The following is a 26,273-nucleotide window of genomic DNA, read 5'->3' on the forward strand; positions in this document are numbered from 1 at the left end:
GCTAGATAAAAGGAGATGTAGCTTTATTCTTTCATTCCTTGTGACTCAGCTCTGAAGGTTTAGTGAATTTAGAATAATTTTAATTTTTGATAGTTATGATGGCTGAATGTTCAGTAAATGTCCTGTTCTTTTCTAGTTCCCTATATATTAGCTTAGCACAACAAAACAAAAATAAAACTATACAGATCTCTATCATCACATTTTATTTGTTGGTTTGATTTTTGAGGCTTTAGGATAAAACTGAAGTCACAGAAATAAATCATGTAGGACATCTAGCTATAAGCATTTGCAGTGAAATAAGTTCTTTCCAAGAAGGTTTTGACTTGTTATATGAAAATTTGCTTCTGGCAGGAAGAAGCCACATTTCACAGATCTTGGACTATGTTTAATTTCTACAGGGCATGCCTTCAGCTAGCAACACTGACTGCTTCCACATGTGTAAGCATAGTATTGGTGTTCAGGAGTAGAGCCAAAAAAATAAGAAGGGAACAGTTTCCACTCTATACTGTTTATGACTCTTCGTGATGAAGTGACACCATGGATTCTGTTTGAAGGCAACAGGAGTGGCTGCTACTGCTGAAGAGCATATTTTGTTTGAATAATCTAAAGGTCACTTGAGATTGACTTTTATGTTGAACCTATTCTATTGAATTTTATTGCATTTCTCTTCAGAAAATGCAGTAAAAATATTTTTTAAGTGATATATTTAATTGAAAAATAAAATATTTAGAGGTAACATGCCAGCGAGAGATCCTGAAAACATGTATCCAGGTACATTTAGCAGATGTATGAAGTACGGGTAGATGTGAGGTATTTGACCATCAAGATCCTGGGAACTTGAGAGGCTGTCTTTGATACAAGTAGGGTAAGAACAGAGAAATTAGGACTTAAGATATAATCTGAAGAAAGTCTAAGAGAGAAGAGGAGACAGTTTGACACCACAGAATATGTGTCAAGAATTTATGACTATCAGTGAGCTACAATGTTGTGCAGCAGGAAAAAAGGTCTGTCTTCAACAAGCAGTAGGGAATTATCTGAAAAGTAGGAGGGGATCTGAGCAGAGAGGGAAGTATGGGATAGTGAGACCACACATAATCCTGAGCACTGTCAGACAATATAAACTTACTGGAGAGAATTGTCATATCAGAGTGATCTCAGATAATACGACAAATACTACAGATAAGAGAGCAGTTGTGCTATAGGCATCAATGAAATTACTTTCAAGCAAAGCATTTATGTCTGTCCTCTGAGTCTCACTTATTCTGATTCTGCATTTTTAAAAGCCACACATTATCATTCTGGGTTCAGTGAAGCTACTGTTAAATGTGTATGTAAATACTGAAAGGTTTCCACCCAACAGTCCTTCAAACTCATTGTATTTTCTGTTCCAGTTGGCAACATGGGACTCTGAGAAAGGACTGAACGGTAGCCTACAAGAACGACGTCTGGGCAATGACTTACAAGGACTGACACTCAAAGTGGTGACTGTCTTGGTATGATCCTATTTGAGTTCAGGAACCAAAATGCTCAAAATAAGGAGCTGACAGTATTTTGGGCACTACCCTCACTGTTTTCCCCTATCATTTTCAATTATGTATTTTTGGATGATCAGTTACAAATGGCCTTTTATTATTTTATGTGCACTGTCAGAGATACAAAGCATGTGTTTGCTTGCTGATGCTGGTTTTCTGCATTGTAATTCCCAGTGGGCATGGAACAAGCACAGGGCCTGAGTGCACAGGGGTGTGGCCCAAACACCAGACTCATAACTTAGACACACAGTTTCCAGCATTGCATGGATTTTAAGATCAAATGGGCCAATTATGATAATCTAATCTTGGCTCTTGTACACTGCAGCCTGTAAAATTTAATCATTTCTTCCATCAAGCTCATGAATTCCTGTTGAGTTAAACTACATATTTTAGAAAGATTTAAGCTGTCCAAAAATCATTACACTTTCAGGACTGCTGTCTGTTAGTATCTGGAGTGGTAGCAGAGCTCCTGTCAGCTGAGGGCTAAATTAGGGGCAAAGTAGGGCTTGAATGCATTTCTTCCTAAAATATTGTCATTTGCAGATCACAGAATGTGGTGGTTTTTTCTAGTTTTTATTTATCTTTTTCTGAACTGTGGTACAAATAGGAGGTACCTCATAAGATCATTAAGGCACTCCCCCCAGCTCCCAGTTTTCTTTCCTCTGTCTGGTGACAGGCCAGGTTATGCTGTAGTTTATGTGGGAGGTGAGCAGATCCCTTCCATAAGAATGTCAGGACCAGGTTGCAAAGGTGGCCAGCCACGGCGGCTTTGTGCCAGCAGCCCTAGTGTTTCCCTGCAGGACAGCAGGATGTCCATGCCCCACAGAAAGCATACCACAAACACTGCATTTCCTTGCTCTCAAAACACACTTTAATTTAAAATACATCAGGAGCCAATACCCATAAAGGTTACTTTTAGAATTTTCAAAATGTTTAATATTCATACACCACAGCATTTCCAGCTGTTGTTTCAGTATATGTTCCAGAGAAAAGATGAATCATTGTCTGTAAAAGACAGCTTCCTAAACACAATATCGTCCAAGGTGGATGGGCAGCAGTAATGTTCCTATCAAGGACTCATAGGCTTAATATAATATTGATATTCTAGACAGCTAGTTAGGGCACTAAGGTAGGAGTCTGTGCCTTCTTTATAGTGAGTGAGCAGAAGCAGGTACTTCTGAGAGCAATTCATCCTGTGGGCACAAGGAAGCTGCTAGAGGGGGTTGAATTCTCTTCTGGAGTCACTGCCTCTTCTCAGCAACTATGGAAAACCCAAGGCCACAGATAGGACTCGGGTGCTGAGGCACCGTTGTCTGGGTGGGAGGCCTTATTGTATCCCGCATGGCCTGCAGTTTTTGCCTCAGAAGTTTAGGAGTGTCTTAAAAGCTGCACCAACTTGTCCAGAATTAACTTGGGAAACATCCTTTTGCTAAGAGAAGCAAACTAAAAAACTTATTTCAAGTATCAGTTAAGATACTGTTTTGTTCTCAGGAAGAACCTTTTGTGATGGTGGCAGAGAACATACTTGGACAACCAAAACGATATAAAGGATTTTCCATTGATGTCCTGGATGCACTTGCCAAGAATCTGGGCTTCAAGTATGAGATATATCAAGCTCCTGATGGCAAATATGGACAGCAGCTTCAAAACAGCTCCTGGAATGGCATGATTGGAGAACTCATTAACAAGGTACACAGAGAAGAAGCTGCATTAAAAACAAACAAAACCCAGTTCTTTGGAACTGAGTGTCAACAATTTGTAAGACAGTTGTTTAAATTCTCCCCTTCCATTCCAAATTACAGGAGAATGAAGTAGGATGAAAGTACCACTGCAGAACAATTCAGAGCTATGGCTGGTCTGCGTGTGGTGCAAACTGCAATTTAAGATCCTGTGTACAGGATAGGTACTAGAGAGCCTATTGTTTGATTTACTCCCAAGTGTTCTCAGCATAAATTGTATCAGTGTAAATTTGTGTGTTTACATGGCTGTAAGAACAAGAAAACAGGATATATACATGTGTGTGTGAGTGAATGACTAGAAAACAGAGAAGAAAAATTATTTGTTCTTCTTAAAATAGTAATCACTACTATTTTAATTTTTGTCATTATGTCTTTCTTACTTGTTTGTAGATGTGACTTTATTTGGGTCACTTCGTCACAATGTTTGCTAATGATCAACTCTGACTCTAAAACAGGAAGTGTCCCTAGTAATATACCATTAAGAAGTGTTTTGAAGGACCAGAATTTAAGCTCATTTCAAGACTGTTCATTCATTTGAAACAGAAAGTACCAAGTTTCTTCTCTTAATTAGTCTTGCAAATCAGGAGTAAGTTAATTGAACTCCACTGAAGTAAATGGGGAAAGATTGTTGCTTAGGAACTCCCAGAGAATGAATTTAGAGTATATTTTGTTAATGTTGTTCTATCTGACATGGGACAAATGTTAATCAAGAATGAGAATCAAAGGAATATTCCGTGTTACTGCCCTTTGTAGAAAAGGTGCAGTGAATTTATTACTGAAAACAAAAGCTTTTTCATTATCTAGTAAGTAGGCATCTCAGTATCTGGTAAGTAGATGTTTAGGAAGAAATAGAAGCAATTAAAGCAATAGCAAATGTGTGTATCATACTGCAATGTTCTTGGTTGATGGTAGGGAATATAAAGAATGTTTTACTTACTTTGCATTGACATAAGCTGTTTGAATTTCCTTGATTTGAAAATATGGTTAGAAATCCGGGTAAATTTCTTCAGAAATTGCTTTCTTTGAAGAAACAGTCTATTATGGTATTTTTAATGGGATTTCTGCTACTAGCTTTTCTACTGACTCCAAAGGATTTCAAAGCAGACCTCCCTCACCTAACATTTGCTTTACTTACCCAGAAAAATGTAGAGATAACAAACAAAAAGTACATTCTGTTTTTTGAAGAGAACTATTTTTATTAAGAAGTTAACATATTAAAAATCTAATTATAGCTCTTTAGAAGCTGCAAAAAACTCCTGTGTTACCTTTCATTGAGTTTGCATACTCTATAAGGACCCCTCTACGTATAAAATCTATTTACTTTTAATGTTGAGCTCAAAGCAGTTTCAGCCACTAAGTTGCTTTTGGTGCACTCTTCCAGTTACTAGTTTTTGCGACCACTTTATTCACTGTGAAAAACAAACTAGATCTCCATCCCAGTTGTTGCATGAAATCCCTTCATGAACATGGGAAGTTGGCAACTGCAGGGCAAACAACAAACATCAGCTTTTTGCACCTTGCTATCAAATACACAAGCTAAATAAATGGTGTTTCTTTCTTACTGCTTGCAGTGCACAAGGTTGATATGGTTTGGAGTTTTAGGCATCCTTTGGAAAACAAGTGAGGGAGAACAGTTAAGTAAGTTGCACTCATTCCAGAGAGGAGCCAAGGTGACACTTTTTGTTTTGGAGTACATTAACAGGTTATGTTTCATTACTCTGCCTTAGACCAGGGCAATTACCTCACGTTCAAATGGCAAAACTGTTTCTGGTTTTATTTTTAGACAATATATTTACATCTGTCTAAATCTGTTAAGTTACAGAGAGAAACGGATAGAGTAACTTGGTTCTTAAAAAGTTTCTCCTTAAGGCTTATGCTGGTCCAGCTCATGGTGAAAGGAAGAGATCTGATCTGTTGTGTTTGTCCTGCAGAGAGCAGACCTAGCCATCTCAGCCATCACTATCACGCCGGAACGAGAGAGCGTTGTGGACTTCAGCAAGCGGTACATGGACTATTCCGTGGGGATCTTAATCAAAAAGCCTGAAGAGAAAATCAACATCTTCTCTCTCTTTGCTCCTTTCGACTTTGCGGTGTGGGCCTGCATTGCTGCAGCCATCCCCATCGTTGGTGTCTTGATATTTGTCTTGAACCGGATCCAGGCAGTCAGGGCACAGAACGCTTCCCAGCCCTGCCCGTCGGCTTCCTCCACCCTGCACAGTGCCATCTGGGTTGTGTACGGCGCCTTTGTTCAGCAAGGTACTTACCCCCTTGTAGACACCACTGGCAGAGGTTCAAAAATGTTCTGCCTTGGGGAAAGCGGGTCAGGATGTGTTTGCCTTGGCCCGAACAGTCTAAAGATGAAAGAGAAGGCTCCTATGGAGAGGTAAAAAGGGATGAGGAAAAAGGGAAGAGGTAGGTAAGTTGGGGCTGGGGGGGCTGTGTTCTGCTTTTCTATCAGTAAGTGCATAAAACCCACTCCTATCAGGTTTTTCTTCAGGAAAATGATCACATGATAAACTACAGAGCTCTGTGGTGTGAATCACAACACTTCTCTAACTCTGAAGCTAGCACCTTTTCTAATTTTTTACATTTAATTTTAGAAATGTATATGTTTTTGAACTAATGTGAGACAGTTTATCTTTTGGTTCTTTGAACTGAATAGATTACTTGTAGTCATGCAACTAACTTTACACTCAGGAATCTCTAGGCATAGGACTAATCCTGGTGAGTTCACTAGGATTGCTACCATTAAAAAAGACATCTTTGTAAATAATTGCAAAATCTGCCCGCACAGTTTTTGTCCCATATCTATAATGTTAGTACTATTCTTAGAGGGCAAATTTTTTTTAATGTTAACATATGGGTATGTTGTTATTTTTTGTCTAATTTTTCTCATTGTTAATGCAAGCTTGTAAAGCTTCAGCTGAAAAATGCTTCCTATTGCTATGAAACTTAGTCCCTCAACTCATTAAGGTGGCATCCCTGATGGGTTTAAGTACAGTAAGATCTAATCAACACAAGCATACACTGATGTGACTAGCACCAGCTGTGCTAGTAAGGTTTGGTCTCCAGCAATGTTCAAGCATAGCTGTCCTTCAAGCCTGCAAGAAAGAAATCTTCACATTGTTTGAAATGTTGTAAAGAGTAACTAGTAATAACACTAATGCTTCATTCGTTGCAGCTTTAAATACAGCACAGATAGCACACAAACCATTGGACAGTTTGGGGGTATTTTTCCAAATCTAAAATGGTCACTGAAAACAGAGTGTTACACTATTCTGACCACTGCAATTATTTAATTCCTGCGTATTAGTCATGCTTCACTATTAAACTTTATTTAGAATATTTTTCATCTTCTGTAGATTTGATTGTCAATAATTCCCAAGGGAAATAATTGAAATATTATTTTTAAGAGCAGTATTCAGGGCAAGAGGCTGACTGTAGAAAATGTTTGTAAATTACCAGTCTCAACAGCAGCAGTGCTTTTCTTACAGTGAAAGGGTGGTCTGGAGGAGAAGCAGAAATGCAGAGAAGTAGCTCCAACAAAGTTTAATGTACAAGGGCACACAGAGAGTGACCATTACTGGCAGCTGCTGAGAGACCCCCATTTTCCCTGTTTATTTGTAGGGGGTGAATCTACTGTCAATTCCATGGCCATGCGCATTGTGATGGGAAGCTGGTGGCTCTTCACCCTTATCGTCTGCTCTTCCTACACAGCGAATTTAGCAGCATTTCTCACAGTATCCAGGATGGATAATCCCATAAGGTAAGAGCCTCCTCTTAACATGAAGCTGGAAACCTGGATTTCACAGAGAGGTATTATCCATTTGAGCACTCATTCTTGCAAGAAAGAGATACACTGCTTATTTGCAGTGGCTGCTTTTCTCTTCTTGCCCCACCCTGCTCTTCTCTCCAAAAATCCCCAAGCAGTCTTGACATGTGCATGAAGGGAACAATGGCACTTTAATTGAATATTTTTCCAGAAGAGAGGTCTTTAATGTTTATATGTATTTTGCCTAACTACAGCTCTCACTGCTTCAGCTGTCGTTATTTCTTTGTTGAACATCAGAAGGAACTGTCACCTCTAGGGAACTATATAACATTTCACTTCTTACCTTCAATGTGTAACTTTATGTTCTCAATATTTTGATATATGCTGTTGTTTATACTGTTATTTGCATGTAAGGTAATATAGGCACTCTTTTAAAATATAAATGACCAGCTTCAGATCAGATTCAGTGGCATTATTTGCAGAAAAAGCTTCATCTCAAGGAGGGAAAGATAACCGAATTTGACTCTGGGATAATAGATGTAATATAGCAGTTGTTTTATTAAATTTATATATAATTCTCTACAGTTCTGTTGGCAATATTCTGATGATAAATTACAGCTTCTGCAAAAAACTCAATTTATCTTGCATCTTTGACTTCTTTGTTCTGCTGTTTGCCTACTAATCCATACCCAATGAGAATATTTCAATAACCCAGGCCTCTGAGCAGCTCTAGAGAGCTGCTGGTTGTGTGGTGACAATTTTTGTGTAATTTATTTTCTTCAGGAAATTTAAAGGGTGAATAATGTTTTCATTTTTTCCTCTCAAAACTCAGGCAAAATTTCCACCTTTACACTGGCATGAAGAACTGGGAAGGCTGTTGACCTTCTGCAGTCAGGATTAGAGCCTGATATCTCATGTTTGATCTGATGGTGAGGGAGTAGAGACGTGGCCAGAGGATGGGTGGTATGACACAAGTTCTCCTCCTAGAAAATGCTGAGCCAAGGATTTTAGGTGCTAGAGACTGTCACAGTTGCTCTGTTGGTGTCATTTGGGGTTGTACTACGAAAACTGGGACTGTAATGTTTGTGCTTGGTTCCTGAAACGGAGGCACTGGCACTTCAGTGAGGCTGGCACTTTAAAAAGCTGCTTTTGCTTTCTCTGTGGTGTCTGCATAGAAGGACATAAATAAGTGCATCACTCATAAAGATGATTTTACAGGTATGTTGCAATGTTTTTTATCGATATAGTATTACAATAATAATAAAACCAGCCCAAAAAACATAGCAAGCTTTGTTTTTAATTAACCTTCTATTAGTTTGACCAAAATAAATGGGTTTTAACAGTAAAAGAAATAAGAACTGCAAGTAGTTTCCAGAAATAACATACGAAAATAAACAGAATAAAACTACCACAGGGTATCTGTGAGGCCTGGCTGCATCAGGAATAACGTTAAGCTCAATGAATAAATTGCTGTTGAAACCCAAGACAGAAACAGTTATCTGGAAAGCTTGAATAATGATCTTCTCAAAAATTTCTGCAAGTTTTTGTTCCTTCACGGCAGAAAAATTTGCCCATTTGGACCACTGAATACCTCCCAAAACTCACCAGGGTTAGGGGAGGACAAAAGTTGGGGAGAAATCCAGTGAGGGATCTGTAAAAAAAGACATAGCCTAAAGAGCAGAACTATGAATTATTAGAGGAGGCCTTTGAGGGCGAGCTATTACACCATTTACAAGGGGGGTTTATTCCTATTCTTATGAAAATGAAAGGACATTGTTAAGAATCTTGAGGAGGAGAGATTTTAGTTGGGCAAAGGAGCTGCTTGGTGTTGCTTTGGGACTTTAGAGCCCTGATGCTCTTCCACTGTTAGAGATGGCAGCTGAAGAATTATAAATACTTGTCTTTCTATACCCCCTGGTAGCTGCCTCTTTTGGGTTCCCAATATCACATTCCCTTGTATGAGGTGAGGATACAGAATGAAAAAGCACTCTCTTGTGTTCTGCAAACACTAGCAGAGCAATTCAGGTACCAAAACATAAATGTCTATAAAGTAATTTAAGTTGTCATAAGGTTCACTACCGGTGCTCCAGCTACTTGGCAGGGGTCTCTATTAGGTATTGTCAGCCACAATGTGGATTGTTCCTATTGCCTGGGGTGTCTAAAGAGGTCCTGGCTGGTTTGGCTTGGGCTCTGGATTCATTCCCAAGGTAATCTGAAATGGTAGCTGTCAGAAATCTTGTTGATATGATCCTTGGTTTGCAGCTAAGGAACTTGCTTGGCTTGGCTTTCCTGTGGCTATTTTACAAAGTTTGCTGAATCTCCCTGAGATCCTGCTATTCTGAGAGAGATCTGGACTAACACCTTTCATTGAAAACTGCTAGTGACTTAGGAGAGAGGAGATGGAGTAGATAAATCAGTTCTCCAGAAGCTCTGTTGAGCCTTCATCCATTTCTAAGCTATGATGAAGACATTTTAATTTCCCCCCTCTTTAGGAGAAACATATTATAAAATGTTATATCACATTTGGAACAAGTATTTCTCCTGAGAAAGTAAATTACTGCCTTATGTGAATGCATTGTAGCCTTGTCTGAGCTACTTAGCTTCAGCATCAGATGATGTGGAGTGGCTATTTTGGCCTTTTTAAGTCAGTCACTCAGCTTGCCTGCATTATATCTTTCATGGACCCAGAAAGAAATGTCTGTGAAATCCATTTTTCCCCACCCAAAGAGGCCCAATGAGTTATAGCTGCAAATCTGCTCACCAGCTGAGAAATACCAAATCCATCTCTGTATGCTTCCATTGTTAAGAAACCAACCCTCCATCCTCTCAGTAAATGTGTGCTATTATCTCTCCCTCATAGAGAGGTTCTCTGGTGTTCAGTACTGCTGCTGCTAAATTGCCAGCAGGGGAGAAAACAGTGTTATGGTGCTGTAGTAGCTGCAACGTAGTTATGATTTTCATTACAAGGCTGATTTTCTTCCCAAGCCCCCTTCAAAATGCCTAATAAAAGTTGTTTCAGCATCGAATTCAGCATGTGTGGTCTGTGTCTAGTGAAACAGGATTATGTTTGATTGAATAAGTAGGTGTCAATCAACCCAGTGATCATTACCTCCACAATTTCACTGCAAGACAAGTGTGTCATAGAAATCATAAATTATATTTATTAGAAGGGGCTTGGTGAGACATTCACTGGTGCAAAGTTGAACAGTTGGAAGGCAGATTTTTAGAATTAGCATGTCAGATGAAAGTCTACTGATGAGGGAATATTTTTTTTTTTAAATCTGGTATTGGCAAATCTCACAAGGCTTTTCCACCCTGCCATGAGTTTCAGGGACTGCCTGTGGCTCACAGGAAGGTAAAATGCAAAGAGTAGTAGGCATGAGAGGAAGCAGCTGTGATATGCTGCCTGTATTTCTCTTTCCTGACATAGATTTCCTAAGTCACAAACAAGTTTACAAGTGCTGTGCTGTCCAGGTGCCCCGATCCCATGTAAGAAATGTGCCTATCTCAGAAAAAAGAAAAATCCGTCTCCTTGGATTTTCCAAACCCTCAAGGGCTTTATTCCAAGCATGATAATGGGGAGAGGCACTGGCTTTCTGGTCTGGCCATGGCTGTGTGTGCTGCCTTGCTCCTCACATGTCCTGCTGCTGCCCATCACTTGTCTTGCTGTGACAGAGCAGTGGGGAGGGTCAGAACACGGAGTTTGAGGCCCACATCAAAACCTCTGGCCCTTCAGAAGATCGAGGATAACAGAAAATAGTGTGAACTTGTCCTCCATTTTCCAGCTGCTGATGGTTGGTACTTGTGTGCCCCTTTGCTCTTTTAATACTACTTCTCTGAGCCCTCTGGTGTTCTTTCCATCTTCTCTCTGCTCCAACCTCACAAGACGTGAACAAAGGCAATGGAGTGGTTACCTCAGGAATTCTGTGTTTGGGGAGATTCAAAGGCAAGGCAGTGGACCAGTAAGCAGATTTCTCAACTACACATGGACAGAGGAGTGAGATGTTACCCTGTTCCAAAAGAAAAGGCTTTTTTTGTGAATGTGCTGGTACCAACCCCTCTGGAGCTCAGGCTAGGAGGCTGTGATCCATGTTCTAACTTTGTAAATGAGGAATTCTCAGTTTTTGTTTTTTAATAGAAATCTAGGTAATCTTTAGAGTCTGTGTTAATCGCTGACAGACCTGTTTAAACTCCAATTATTTGCATTCATTATTCTGGTATTTTTCTGTATGCAGCTAAGAAGTCTTCTAATGGGTCAGTCTGCCAAGTAAGGTCTGAATTATTACATGTCAGTTTGTTCTTTCTTTTGTCTTATTACATTTTCAAACAGCCCTTAGATCTGCTGTCTGACCTTCCATTTGTAATTATGAGTTTAATTAGCAGTGACTCAACTTCCAGCTTCATTTCTTGTTAACAAGCAGACTACATGTAGTTCAGTAGTTGCGCAGATATTCTGAAACTCAGGTTTAAGAGAGCTTGTCTGACAAGAGGTTAAGAGTCATGCAGGAAAAATAGGACATAAAAAAGCACGCTATTTGCAAATTAAAAAGAGCACACATTATGGATGCTTTAAAAGGCATCTGTATATGTGCATTCATGGACTGCACACAAATGCATGTTATATTGCTTTTAAGTTCACAGCTGTTGCTTCACAATTTGGCATATCCTTATGTGCATTTTAATCCCAAAATTTTATGTGTCTTGGCAACAGCTGAAGATTTTCTGCAGCTTAGTTGGGGTGACAGTCTGGCACCTGCAAAACATGAGTGCAAATTCTTTTTCTACCACAAGGTTTATTTGATCTTGGAAAGCTTTACCTCCTTTCTGTCTCCGTTTACTTTCTATATAACAGAGTAATATTTTTTTCATATCTTATATGGCATGTTGTCAGTTTAGCTGCTTTAAAGATGATGGCCAGAAATGACCATGTTATAATAGCTCTGCAGGTATCAAAAATAGATTTTCTGGGTTGCTTATATACACAAAAACAATCTAAAATCTTTTAAAATAAAATGAGGAAAGTATTTTGAAGATGCCAGCTAGAGGGAAATGAACAAAAGTTTCATCTGCTGTAGTTAAGTGGATTTGATAGGGTTGGCATTAAGAACCACACAGGAATCCCTCTATATTTGCAACTATTTTTGCCTTGAAATTACTTGTGTTTGAAAACAGCCTTTCTGCTGTTAATATCACATGTGGCTGTCTAAATATTTAATTGGATTTTCTTTTCTTACGTTTAATTTTTACTACGTTTTGCAGTGTCTCTGCAGCACCTCAGGCACATTGGCAGGAGTCATGTATGAATGAGCATGATTATTATTTAAGGCCTGTGAGCAAAAGCTTCAATCATTAAATAACTAGATTCAGTTCATCCATAAAAGCAGAGTGCAAGAAAGATGGAAGTGAACAAGCCAGGACAAAACCTCAAAACTTTTCTTTTTTCTTTCCAGAACACTCACTGTTTAGATCATATGAAAGAAATTTCATGGGAAATGCTCTGCAGCCTGGGCAGCAGCACTCAAGGGCAGAGCTTGCCAGCCCCTTGCCTTCAGGAACTGCTCAGGACAAGCCACAGTGGGGCTGCCAGTGCCAGAACCCCCACTGTCTATCCTTTCCTTTCATTTTCATTGATGGTATTTCCCTGTGGGTGTTTCTGGAAAACCCAGGGCTTCACAAAGTCTGGAGCCTTTAAAAAGCTTTCTGAATGTTGGCATATGCTGTTCAACCATGATTTAAAATGGATCCTAATTACTCCTGTAATTGAGCAAGCAGGAAAGCATATAAGTGCAAATATTTCCCAAGGACATTTTTCTGGGAAAAATGAGAATGCATAGCTGAAAATCAAGCTTGAATTCAATCTTTCCAGTTGCCATTATAAAAATGTGGCATATATTGGAGATCAATGGCAAACCAAGAGATTTGTGATTCCACATCCACTTCAACTCTACTTTTATGATACCTGTATTATAGCATCTCTTCATTTGTTCACATTACTGGGAAGTTCTGTGGCTTAAGTGGGTTGAGGCATTAACATTCATATGCATGCACAGTTTAGTGAAGGAAATGATTTGGATGTGATGTTAGCAAAATCTACCATCTGTGAAGGTAATAAAAATGATATTTTTTTTTGTTTTGTTTTATAATGGTGGAAAACTAGCAAGAGCAGCAACTCTTATGACAGCCTATCAAAATGTACAAGGATTGGTTCAAATCTGAGATTTGATATTCAGTCTCTTCTTCTTCACTCAGATTCAGTTGCCTTTAAGTCAGATTTTCTCTTATATTTATAGATGATACACTTGGCTATCCATAGAGTAGAGCAGCTGTATGCTTTCTGCATACTTTAAGTCTCATTGGCCTCTGATGTCAACCTTCTCTGTTGTAGCATGTGGTTTCTTTTTATTACAAGGATAGTACCTATTGCTTATTTTGTTGGGCTTTATTTTGTTTGACTCCTAAGGGATAAACAATGCAAAATGCAGTAATAGCAGATTTTTGCCCAATAGGATGTTTATATTTCTATTGTTTTTCTCTAAAGAAGATTATTTAATGTCATATATGAGCTGAGAATAAAATCTAATATAACAGGATATTAAAAAGGCAAAATAATGATTACTATAGCAATTCAACAGAGATGGCCTTAAAGCTTCAAACATTTCCTAGCTGTAAAGACTACTTCAACCCATCCTTTTTAAGGACATAAACAGGAGTAAGAACAAAAACTTCCTGGTGAATTCTGGTTTGGAAATGGATTCTGAGTGAGGAAGAGCTATTAAAGCAAGCTGATTGACTATTTGAGTTCCACTCTTGCAAAAGCATTTAACATTTTTTCTCCACTGTATCAGGCAGATATTTCCTTGACCTACGGTGCAAAACTACCTGCTTTTTGCACATCAATATAATACTCCATGTGTTTGCCTGCTGTGTCTGCTGTTCTTTTGGACAGACAGATATTATTACATGCCCTGATGGTATATATCTTTGCTAGATGAGTATTTAATCCCACACCCTCAGAGTGGGGAGCCAGGTAGGACCTAAAAATGACACTTGCTAGTATCATCTTGTGCAATTCCTCCTCATCCACATTTCCAAATGAGCAGCAGTTCAGGCATTCTCATACCATGGTTGTTCAGCACCAGAATTTCTCACCCACCTAGGAACAAAAAAAGTTTTCCCACCTTCTGTTCATTGCCATATAGTCAATGTCAGCAGACTGACTGTGAGTACCTGGAACATCCACTGAGTTTTTTATTTCTTTTGATTATTTTGGATGGAGGAAGGGGAGGGGAAAGAAGGGAAGTTTCCAGCAGGGACAGAGGAAGGATCCTTGCCCAGTCATCCTACCAGAGCAAAGGTTGGTAGGTTGGGTTGGTTGGTTGGTTAGTTAACACTGACCAGTGTCACTGTGCTATGGCCAGTCCTATGCTCCACTTAAGTGATCTTTTAGGTTGCAAGGTTTGAATGAATAGCCTGCAATAAAAATTAAAGAATGATTGTACCTCCTGTAGCCTAAAACTTCTGTTCAAACAATCAATTCAAAAGTTGATCTCTTGGAGCAAAGTGCAGCAGCCATTCTTTCAGAGACTGAAGTCTGAGCATGCCTGTGCTCTTTCACTGTCTTCTCTGATGAAAAGCCCCTCCCCAGCTTTCCTGTAGCCCCTTTCAAGTACTGGAGGGTGCTGTAAGGTCTCCCTGGAGCCTTCCCTTCTCTAGGCTGAATAGCTCCAACTCTCTCAGCCTTTCAGGGTACAGACATGTCATTTTGCCAGCTCTGCTGTTTACACAGGAATTTCAATGCAGTGACATTTTAAATATGATCTAGATTCATTTGTGTTCTGAAGAGTATTTATTTTTGGATTCTCTATTTTTTTCTCCCATGCATTTGTATGGTTCCTATGCATTTGCATTATGAATGTATATATTGTAAAATGGTTGCACTACTCTTTTAGAATCACTCAGAAAAAAAATACTTTGATTTTCTAAGTCCCAAAAGAGCTCTTGCTGGCATTATAACAGCTACTTATAATTTCTTCTTATAATTCCTCACGTTAAGAACCTTTGTATCTGTGTCTGTGACATGATCTCTTTCAGGAATTGCCAGCCCTTCTGTAGTCCTTTATCCTTTAAATCAATTTCTGAAGAGACTTTCTCCTCCAGATCCTGAAGTCTCTTGCAGTCTGGTGTTTTGAAATACACTATTTGTATGCTGTTACTCCTGCCTTTCCCTCCGTCCCCTTCCCCTTTAGGATAGAGAGTTCCACCATCTTGCAAGCAGTTTTAATCTGATTTCTTTTGTCATTGACATTTTAATTCAAATCTAATATAGTGATTCCTCTGATAAATGTCTCCATGATAGAAGTTCATTCTTTATCACACCTTAAACTCTTAAGACATTAAATGAAATAGGATGGTATTTTGTCTTCTGAAATAAAAGTTGTTCTGATGCATTCTGAAATGTTTATAGACTGTCTTACCATGAGGTGGAAAACTTTGAACTTGCCATTATAGAAAAAGTTTTCAAACTTGAATATCTTCATAAGGAGATTTAGGAAGTATTTCTGACAATGTAAACTAAAAAAACTAACAACAGCAAAACACGCTTTCAAGAGATGAAGATTATGAGTACTTAGAGGGGAAAAGAGCTGGGGGTTCTAGATTTCACTGGAAACTAAGATGCTACTGTTTATTACCAAGAGTGCTTTCCTGTTAGTTCTAAGTTCATGTGTTGCAAAAGATTCTCTATAGAGAAAGAAAACTTTTCTGGAAATAGTACTGTGCTGCTAAGGGAAGGATTGCTTAAGTTCTTTCCACTTCCTGGGCTCATCTGCCTTACTGAGCAATGTTCTCTTCTTCTGCACATGTGACCCCATATAATATAATACAGGATGCATTTCCAGGCTCATCTGGAGATGAGTATGGTGTTGCCTTAGAAAAGCTATTTTGATACAGCTGCAAAAGTTCCATGAAAAGAAATGTAATCATGCACTAAAGTTGTTGCCTTCTAAACCATTAAAACCAGCCCAGGAGAATAAACCACTGATTTAATGTAATTGATTTATGAATAGTCATATCTATCTAAAAAAGAAGAATACAAAGTCAGAATGAGGTGAATGGTAACTACTATGTTTCTTTCATCTGGCAGTAATGCATTTTCCAAGCTCATATTTCAAGGTATGCAATTAGGCTACCCCATAATCTAGTCTCAATATAAGGAATAGCTAGTTGGTTTTTGTGTGGTGCTGTCAGTGTTTCTAGAATGAGGTTCAGCATTCAGATGAGACGTGTTTGGGGTGAGGAGAGAGAGGCAACAGGGTCAGCTCTCTTTCTGTCAACATCAGTGTAGGTCAGGATGCGGTGGGAAGTACACCATGCAGCCAGGGTATGCAATCTGGGTCCTCTGAGAAACAGGCAAGTGGGCCTCCAGACTTTAAAATATGCATATGAAATGCATGCACTTTAGACATCTGTAATAACTGATGAATGCTATATGTGCTTTCAGTATTAATGAAGAGCCCTGTGTTTTGATTTCCCAGGAGTACTCAGCACATGTTCTAGCAATCAGGATGCCTCTTTAGAGCCCTTCTGTTTTCTTCTCTCCTTTCTGTCAACATTGATAGCTTCTGCTTTACTCCCTGTGGTAAGGGAAGAGTGTGAAGCTATTTTCCAGCATCACTTTGTACCTCTGACAGATCTGAACCATGTGAATTCATCCAGCCCCTCCACCCCAGCTATGAGACTGCTGACAGTGGTGCAGGCAGCAGCCCAGAGCTTTCTGCACAGAGATCCTCATTTTTGCAGTATGCGACAGCTTCTGATAAATCAAAAATTAATAAAGAGTTGAGTAGGACCTCATCCCACACTGGGATTTCATGGACTTTAATGGAACTACTCACAGTATAATGATATCCTAATAGTTATAGTACAAAGTACCAACATCCTCAGTAAGGACTTTATAAGCCAGCACCAAGATGCCAAGCTTATCCATTCTCCACTCTATTTAATTAAAAAGCTACTCTTTGTCATATGAGTGCAGCAGTGGTATCAGTACTTATAACACCAGTTGAGAAGGAAGAAAGCAATTTCTTCCCTCTTGATCTTAATCATTAATCTTCATTAGAATTTTTAGCTTCCGAATGTGAGTGGTAGAAGATATCAGCGTAGAAAACTATTTAAAGTGCATTTGCATAAAGAATAGAGGTAGTTTGCTATTTTTATTCTAGGTAAAAGCATGTGTCAGTCACCAGATGTGTTTGATTCAGACAATATGATTTTCATGCCAACTTTATGATATGTTTGATTTAGGTGAAGTAAGTAAAACCTGCTGTTGGGACTGAGTTGCTGTTAAGCAGCAGCTGCAGTTTTTAATTTAATTAATAATTTAAGGAGTAGAATACCTTGCTTTAATTAACATGTAAACCCTTCAAGCTACTCAGAGGAAGGTCACAATGGCAAAGTGGTTTAAAAGTAAAGCAAGAAAGTATTCAAAGGTAGTCCAAATGATGGATTTCTTTCTCCCAAACATGCTACTATTTTCACCTTTCCTTTGCATTTTAATTTTCTCCTCACTGACGAATAGAATGTAGAGTTTGGGTGAAGGACTCAGATTTCTTAGCAGGACTGACTATTCTGAATTTGCAGGATGAGCAACAACTGCTGATGGCTGCTGTGAATCCCTTTCCAGGCTTATAAATAAATCTGCAAATATTTTAGAGATTTGCTGTTGTGCCAAAATGTTCCTTGATCCATTCTGAAAATCTGCCTAATCATGTGGTAGTTTAAATGTGGATCTGAGTAGACAAAGTGAAGCTCCAGCTTTTGAAATTCTGGGCCTGCATCTTAAAAAACCCTCTCCTGTGATTGCTCACAGTGTCTTTTTGTCAATCTGCTACTTTCCTTTATTAAATTGCTAACACAGTGGCCAAAGTGGGTAATATCTCAAGGTATTTATTTGTTAGAAATAGGGAAAAATGGGGTGGTGACGATAGGTCCTGTAAATGCCCCTTGTAAATATAAAGGAAATACTGTCTTCTGACTTCACTTCCTCAATTAGACATCAGATAAACTCATATGCAATCATAAATGCTCAACCATGACAGAAACTTCATCCAGCGATCACAAGGCACCAGTGGATCCAGCTATGAGATCCTTGGAAACTAGCATCCATCTCTACCACTGTTAATGGAGTTATCTGTTCTGCTAATATTTGGTTTTAAAAACATTTTTCAAGCAAAGTAACCAAAACTTATGCTGTAGGGACCATCACAGTTTCTTTGCCATATGATAACACAGGATATCCAGAAAGAAAAGATGTACTACAAATAAGCAACAACAACAAAGACCCAGTTAATGCAAAAATTAGGAATCTAAGTGACATGCTCTTATTGCCTGGAGGAGGTTTGGAGAAGAGGAGGGTTTGAAGTATAGTTAGAAATACTGGACTGGCAATCAGAAGATGTTGAGCCTATTTCTAGTTGTTTAACAGATTTATTTCTGTGTGGTGCTGGAGCAGAGCCAGTGTCAGCTCCAGGCAAAATGAACTGCTCCGATCCAGTGACAAGTCAAGTCACACTTGTGCAGATCACTGCAGATGACTGGAGTTGCTGAGGTGGTCCTGAGGGCATCGCTTAGAAATAGCAATGGATAGGAATAACCAGAGGGCCAATCCTGTGGTCTGAAACAGTAGAATCTGTTTTACTGATAATAAGGAGAATCCTCCTTGGTTTTCTTAATCCAAATTTGTAAGTCTCACAGCCAGAAAAACTATTAAGTGCTTTTGGTTTTTTGTTGTTTTGTGTTTGTTTGTTTTTTTAAATGGGCATGTTTCCTAAATAAACCACTGGAAGATACAGAGAAGTTCTGTGAGCAATGGGACAAAGGCTAGTTGTATGCATTTTTGTCCTACTTGCCCCACACTTTTGACTTCAGCAAAAATGCTGCAGATTATTCTAAGTTCAGTAAAACAAAAGTGAGACTTCAAGTGACAGTAATAGTAATAGAGCATATTTCTGCTGCATCTTAGTCTTAGGAAGTATACAACGCCTACAAATGTTTTGCCAATATGATGTGTGTAGCTAGTAATTAATTGCTATTAAAATAATAAACATGACAGTATATCATATACTGATAGCTCAACTGTCTTCACATTTCAGTGGGTATAACTACTGTTTGTTCCCTTCTTTTAAAACTTAATCATGCAGTAGCTCTGCACAAAATTGTTGCTGTATCAGGACTTTGGAAGACAGTTTGGTTTTCTTGTCTTTCTCTTTGAATGAAGGAACTGGGGCTAGTGGAAGTCATTTCAAAGTAATGAAATAATTGTGGAAGCTGTACAAGTTCCATGCTTCTAGTCCTTTGTGTACATATTATTTGGTTTGTGGTTTTTTTTCATTTTTTTTACTATTTATACTCTTGTCTCCTGTCCTGGAAACCCCTCAGCATGTGCTTTTGTGTGCATGAATAGTTGCCCTGATCTCAGCAGTTCTGGTCTACCTGTTACATGTGCTAGGTAGTCTAATAAAGGAAATGTCTTTGGGGCAGCTAGAGAGGGAAGGTCCTGATCCTGTGCTGGAAGGGTGACAGAACTGTTGCCATTGGATGTAGCACAGGGACCATGTAGCTTTCTTCCCCCAGTAAATCCATAGCTGAATGTTGTATTTTGCTTTTGGTTGCCCCTAATAAAGGGTAGAGAGTCCCAGTCCAGACAAGTGTTTATGGATGCCACCACACTGGTAGCAATGAACATTATCATAATGAACACAGCTGCTGCAGTGCCATTACCCACTGAGGAGTTTAATCACTGATTGTTTTAATTATAGTAAAAGAATGTAGTTGACTGTTAACTTTTTCCATGGCACATGCCAATTGATTGATTTTTCCACTGGAGTAAGGTCCCTGTTTCTTTGAAATCGTGTGTAGCAAGCTGTTTTTGCTCCACTGACAATGACAAGCCCTGCCATGACTGCACTGTTTGTCTCCTGCTGTGGTCTGGAAATGTTTAGTCCTGGTGTGAAGGGCTGCAACTCCATTGATTCCATGTAATTTCATCTGTCAATGCTTTTGGCTTCCTTCATAGAAGCTCCCATGAGGCCTTCTCTGTTAAGGCTTTTGTTTGGAGTAAAGTGGATGGTATTTTTCACAGACAGCTGATGAAATGGGTTTTACATGAACTATAGAAAGATATATTTGCTGGTGAAGGACTTGATCCTGCAAAGTGTATATGAAGCATGCAAGTACTACTGCCTGTTTCTACTGGACTAACTCTATGAGTGAAGTGAAGAATTTGCGTATTGTATTTGTGAAAGAAACCCATTTTCTCTGCACATCACTGCACTGAGACAGAATTAAGAGAAATTAAACTGACTTGATTTGCAGTGAAATGGAATAATGCAGAATTTGTTCATGTAACTATAAAGAAGTTGGCAATTTAATTATTGATTTAAGAGCTCAGCTTGATTATTCATCATTTCAAAGAAAGAGATGCACAAGTTAAAACCATGGACTTAATTCTTCTGAAGTCTAAGGTTATTAAATGTGGAGGTGAAGGCTACTGTCTTTCTAACAGTACTTTGGACAGTTTAATTTGCCTCACTAAGAATAATATTTCAAGTGACCTTTTTTGTTTATGTAACTTACATCCAGTTTAACACACACTAGTAAATTTCCTATATGGACCTAGAATAAATGTTGGAAATATACAGAAAAAGGTAATAATACTTTTTTTCTTTTTTTTCTTAATGGGTATTTACTTTTTAGGCTCACAGCTGCTAAAGATTCTAATGTTATCTTATAATTTAGTTAATATATCACTTTTCCATATAATTGAAGACTTTCTAAATATTGGCTGTATCAATGTTTAGGGACAATATCTGCTATTCATTCCGCCAATTTGAAGTGGGCTTGTACTTTTGTAACTTGAGTTCAAAAAGACTGAAAGTTTTCACCTCAGTCTCTGAGTCAATGAAACTATCATCCCCTAGTGGCAAATTTATATCCATAACAGATGGATTTTTATTATTTCCGCCCCCCCCGGTCTTCAACCCATTAAACTATTCAACTTGGGTAGACCAGCTCTACAGAATGTCTTTTTACTTAAAACTGGAGATTCAAAGTCTAAGGATTGTTCATCTGTGAATAACAGACTAAGGATCCAATCCTTTCCCTTGCTGCTTCACAAATGAATTAAAAAAATAAACAGGCCTTGGGGCAGGGCTCAGGTTCTGCATAGAAGGATCTTCTGCTCATGTAGAAATTATCTGTACCACCACACTACCACCCACAACCTTGATTCAGCTTTGCAAACTTTCCTCACTGGAGATATCTACAAACAAGAAGCTGATCCTGCAAAACTTCCTTGGTTTCCAAGTCTGTCTCGCAGTGGGTTGACTGATTTGTGGTCACCAATAATAAATACCGTTTTCTCATTTGTACTCATAGTCTTGGCAAGTATATTCATGGACAATGTAGTTATGAGCAATTTTATATCTCAAGATGTGAATGCTTTTCTGCAGTTCATGGTAGGCAGAATTCTCTTTCAACTTTCCACTTCTCTTTTGCTTTCCACTAGTGATAACTTTATTAAAAAATCTCTTTTCCAATAAGGTTTTCTATCCTAGGTTTCAGCTTGTAGGTATTTCTTGGGCTTACACTGGTGGTGTAAGGTTGTCAAATCTATTAATCTACTTTTATTTTTACTTAGAAGTTCAGTGGGATTGCTTTTTTTCCCGATGCATGAAGCATGTATTTCCCTCCCATATATCCTGTTGAAAAAAAAAAACAGTTTTAGTTAGGAGCTGCACTCATATTGAATTCTGTACAAGTCATGAGTTCCTAGCTTTTGGGGAAAAAAATAGTTTAAATGAAAATAAAGTAGCTTCAAGGTATTAAAAAAATATACATTCAGGACTTATGCTATGCACTTTATGTATGCATTTCTAAGGCTTCATTTAGGTAGAGCAGCTTAAAAAGTCTCATCATCTCTGGGAAGCTCTATCTTGATCAGCCATCAACGAAAACATTATGCTGCATTGAGCACAAATCTCAGGGTACTGGCTTCCAGAGGTAAAAGAAGAACATAAGCTTTCTCTGCCAAATATGGAAAAAGCAGTACATTTATTTTATTGTCTGCATACTACTTAGGGTTTAATATAAATTAAGAAAATGAATTTTAGTTGAGAGTAATTATATTTCATTGTTTGACAAAACACACGTAGTGCTGTGAACGGAGAGGTTACTCTGAAGTATCTCACAACATGGAAGAATGAGGGTAGAGAGCTGATCACTACTTCTATATCTAACCTTAAGCCTTATTATTCCTAATGGCACATATGTGGACAGGCAACAGGAACTAAGCATGAAAGAAAGACTGTGTGTTGTTTTTAAATACTACTGTTGATTCAGAAAATGCTGAAATATTATGTTCCCGTACGTAATAGCAAACTAGAAAAATCCCCAGTTTTACAGTGTCAGAACACAGGCATTATGGATGCTAATGAGAAATTGCTTCTGCATCAAGGAGCTGTCAAGACTTTCCCTTTATGATTTCTCTAAGGCTGAAGTCAAGACGAATTACTGTGATGTAAAAGACCAGAATTGCATGACAGGGCAGTGCCAGCTGATTGGCTTGCTTACAGACACTAGTTTTACACACAGGAATCCAGATGTGCAGCTTGCTACAAACTTTAGAAAAAAATGAATGGTAACAATGAGAACAAACTCAATAAGCAATTTTTTTCCCCTTTTTTTCTTGTTGTTTTGTTTAAAGACCTTTTTTAATTAAAAACAAAAAAGGCTATGAAAAGGAAGAAAATCCCACTTTTAAAATTTAGAAATTAGAGGAGCTTGTTTCCTTTTTTTAATACTTTGATCACATCTGATGATCCTGATTGCTCCAGTTGAGTTAACTGATTAGCAGTTACTTCAAAGGTTTAGTCTGTCACTTAGATAAGATTGTTTGCATTATTCATCCAGAAAGTCTTGGGTTTATAGTGGTTCCGGAGTAAAATAAACCTATAGTGACAGCACATTTCCAGTCTAGATATCTACAGCTACATTAATCCTTTACTAGTAAGAAAACATCTCCGTTTTTGTTAGGTTAACCACAGATACATTTACTTAAATAAATTGGTTTACATGCACCTGCCTATTATAGCAATCACACAGTGGGTGTATGCATCTACAAGTTGAAGTTCAGCTTCTGTTACTGTAAGTGAGAAACATTGGCTTTTTCTGCTTTACTGGCTTTATCTTTAATCACATTTACAGAGAGTCCTTAATGGGTTGTGAGATCCAATAATTGAGGTGTTAAGGTTAATGGGGCATCTTGTTATGCTACACATTTTTGTTGCAAATAATTTTATATATTTAATGCATGAAATCTTTGCCCTAGGAAAATGAGCCGAGAATTTGAGTGGCTTAAGGAAGGTGGGCCCAGCTTAATGGCTGGTTGCAAAAATGAGGTCTAATAACGATGACAGCAACTGCCTTTAGAGAATGACACAACTGTAAAATGCAAACAGTATCTGAAATGTGGCAGTGAATGATTTTGTCTAGCAATGGCAATTCTGAGGGAGTTAAAATAGCAATAGTTAAAAAAAAAATACTTAAAAGAGGTTAAAAAAACCTCTACATTTTATTATCTTAATCCATCCTGTAAAAGCCAGGAGATACCAATCTGCATGGTTTTTATGTACATGACTGTACCTGCCATGCTGAGATCTTTTGAACACCTCCCTGGTCATGAAGATGCTGAATGTTGCCTCCACCTCCAGTGCAGAAATAGTCTATAATGAGTAAGAACTGTGGTCCAGATCATTCCCCATGAGGATAACTTCTGAGACAGTTCTTAGGCTACATGGTCCATTTGGTATAGGCATAAGGTTATTCAGTCACCATCCTTCTGAATTTATGCTAGAGGAACCAATTGTAAGCTTGGTTAATTACTGTGATCCTCACTGTGTCCTTCTGTCTCTCTCAGAAGATACCTTCCAGTGACGGTGAAGTGTGGAGGGCTTCCTGTGGCAGTGGCTGTTCATCTCATGCATCAAATGGGGCACAGCCAGAGAGGCAGGTGCGATCCTTAGGACACGCACTGCTCCGTATTCTCTCTTGGAAGGAAATGTTGCCAGCTAAAGAGGCAGTGCTTCTCTTACTTACAATACCTAGGCAAAGGCTGTGCTTCCCTCCCTGCCACCAGTACCAATTATTGGTTTATTGGGCCAGCAAAGCACTTGATTTAAGCCCTGTATTTGCTCACTGTGCCTTGTGATGTTTAGAGAATTGAAGAACGCTCGAAAGGCAAGATGACCTGTACTTTTGTTAAGTACTGATTGTCAATAACATGTAATTTAGCTAAAACAAAAGTACTGATTGTCAATAAAATACCATTTAGCTAAAATAAAAGGCATATTTCTGATAAAAAGCTTCCACAGCAGTAGAGGCAGTAGAAGTGATCCAGAAAATACTGACATTATTAAAACTGAAGGTTTAATTATTTATTTTTTTAAAATATCTGAATTTTCATGTACAAACTTTGAAACAGAATGGCAGCATGAGCAGTAGGCATTTTGGAAAGTTGTTATCAGCTGAAAGCACTGCCTAAGAACATTAGCTAAATATGTTTCTGCTACTGTGCTTCTACCAAACATGCACTCCTACACACGCTGAAATCCATATGCCAAACCTGGTGTGAAAAAGGTTGCCACAGGAACCCTCCAGTGTGTTGAGTACCTTCTTTGTCATTTGTACATAGAATAGACAGAAATTTATCTTTTAACAGCCAGATCATCCATCTCCAAGACGTAAGCAATTTCATGGGATGTGACAAAACTTATTTTTAAAAGAAAAAAGGAATTAAATGTAGCACATAATCATTTAGATCAAGATTGGAGGAAAAAAGTTTCATTTCAATGAAATATACAGGACACACTAAGGAGACCTGAATATAATTTTTTGAATTGTTAAACGAAGAAAGAAATAAACCAAACACACATTCTCCCATTTTTCATCAGAATTTTCAATTTCCAGCAACCTCAAGGGTGTTCATTTTGTACTTTACAAAGTGCCATATACAGAGCTGGAGAAATAATAGGAGATTTGGGGTGTGATCTAATTCCCAGAGTCAGCTGAAACCCACAAGTGTGCAACATATATAGAGAAAAACTGTTCACACAGTCTTACTTAAAGCTGCTTAACAGCTTAAAATGATAAAAAGTCCTTAACACAATTTAAGAACTTAAACCACTTAAACTGTCTGAAGCAGCTGTGAGTTTGAAGAGTTTTGGCGGGGCTGGGAGAAGCAGCCCTGCTGAGCTGCAGCTCTGGGGTCAGAGCCAGCTGGCTCCCACATTGTCACAGGGGCCCTTTTGTAGCCAAACCTAGGAGACCTGGAGGTGGCTTGATGGAGAAGATGGGAAGAGTTTACTACATGTTTATATGTAGTATTGTGGTTATGCCCAGATTGCTTTGCTTTAAATAGCATTGCAGTGAATCTTTCAGGGATGTGAGGTGTAAGCAGTGGCATCCCCCCAGTGAAACAGGGAAGATGATGGAAGAAGAATATTGTCAATGACAAGTCTTCAGCTGTGGAAAACAGCTTCAGCTCACAGGCCAAGGGAAGACTCTTCAGGAGCAGTGTGAAGAAATTTTCCGCAAGAGCTGCAAAGCAAAATATTTTGCTTTAGTGGCTTCAGGAGTTGGAGGCAGGTGGCATGAGTGGGCCTCTCTGATGTCTTAAGGAGAATTATTTTTTTTTTTTCCAAAAGATTGCTTTGGAGAAAAAGGAAGGGGAGGGGGGAGACAGGACCGATTGTTTTAGTTTGAACTCAAGCAGCATTAGTCAGCTGGCCGAATCAGAAGCATGTTGCTGTTATTATGTGAAGTTATACACTTCTAAAACAAAAAATAAAATATTATTTGTGAGATCTAGTTTGGTCCCTTCTGTTGCACATAGTGGTCAGTGGTTGAATGTGTGTGTGCACGTTTAGATGGAAAAAATGGTGGTACTGCACAGAAGCCATGCTTGAGGACAAGGGAAGGAGTCACAGGAATGGGAACGAAGGTCTCAAGGTGGAAAGCAGCTAGGATGCTTCTTCTGATGGCAGTGAAGCTATCTTAGACGTTTTGAAACAGTCTGGTTTTCATTGATGCAGGCAGTGATTTACACCTTCCTGTGCAGAAAAGGCTGTAACACAGGAGTGAATTACATTCTGTACAATTTGAGAATAAATGGTGCAT

At 38.6% G+C, this 26,273-nt stretch overlaps 1 protein-coding gene across 3 annotated transcripts in view; it reads left to right on the forward strand.

The window, feature by feature from the left end:
* The window catches only part of GRID1 (glutamate ionotropic receptor delta type subunit 1), a 504,645-nt gene that overhangs the window by 452,031 nt on the left and 26,341 nt on the right, over window positions 1–26,273 (forward strand). Inside the window, exons 9-12 of one of the 3 annotated variants that reach the window (XM_051617448.1) lie at window positions 1,392–1,493; window positions 3,024–3,221; window positions 5,203–5,527; window positions 6,899–7,037. In XM_051617448.1, coding sequence (XP_051473408.1) covers window positions 1,392–1,493; window positions 3,024–3,221; window positions 5,203–5,527; window positions 6,899–7,037 — 764 coding nt within the window. The remainder of the gene's footprint in view (window positions 1–1,391; window positions 1,494–3,023; window positions 3,222–5,202; window positions 5,528–6,898; window positions 7,038–26,273) is intronic. The other 2 variants (XM_051617449.1, XM_051617450.1) reach the window with 2 other exon arrangements.

This window comes from Apus apus, chromosome 4, assembly GCF_020740795.1.
Source record: "Apus apus isolate bApuApu2 chromosome 4, bApuApu2.pri.cur, whole genome shotgun sequence".
NCBI classification, from domain to species: domain Eukaryota; kingdom Metazoa; phylum Chordata; class Aves; order Apodiformes; family Apodidae; genus Apus; species Apus apus.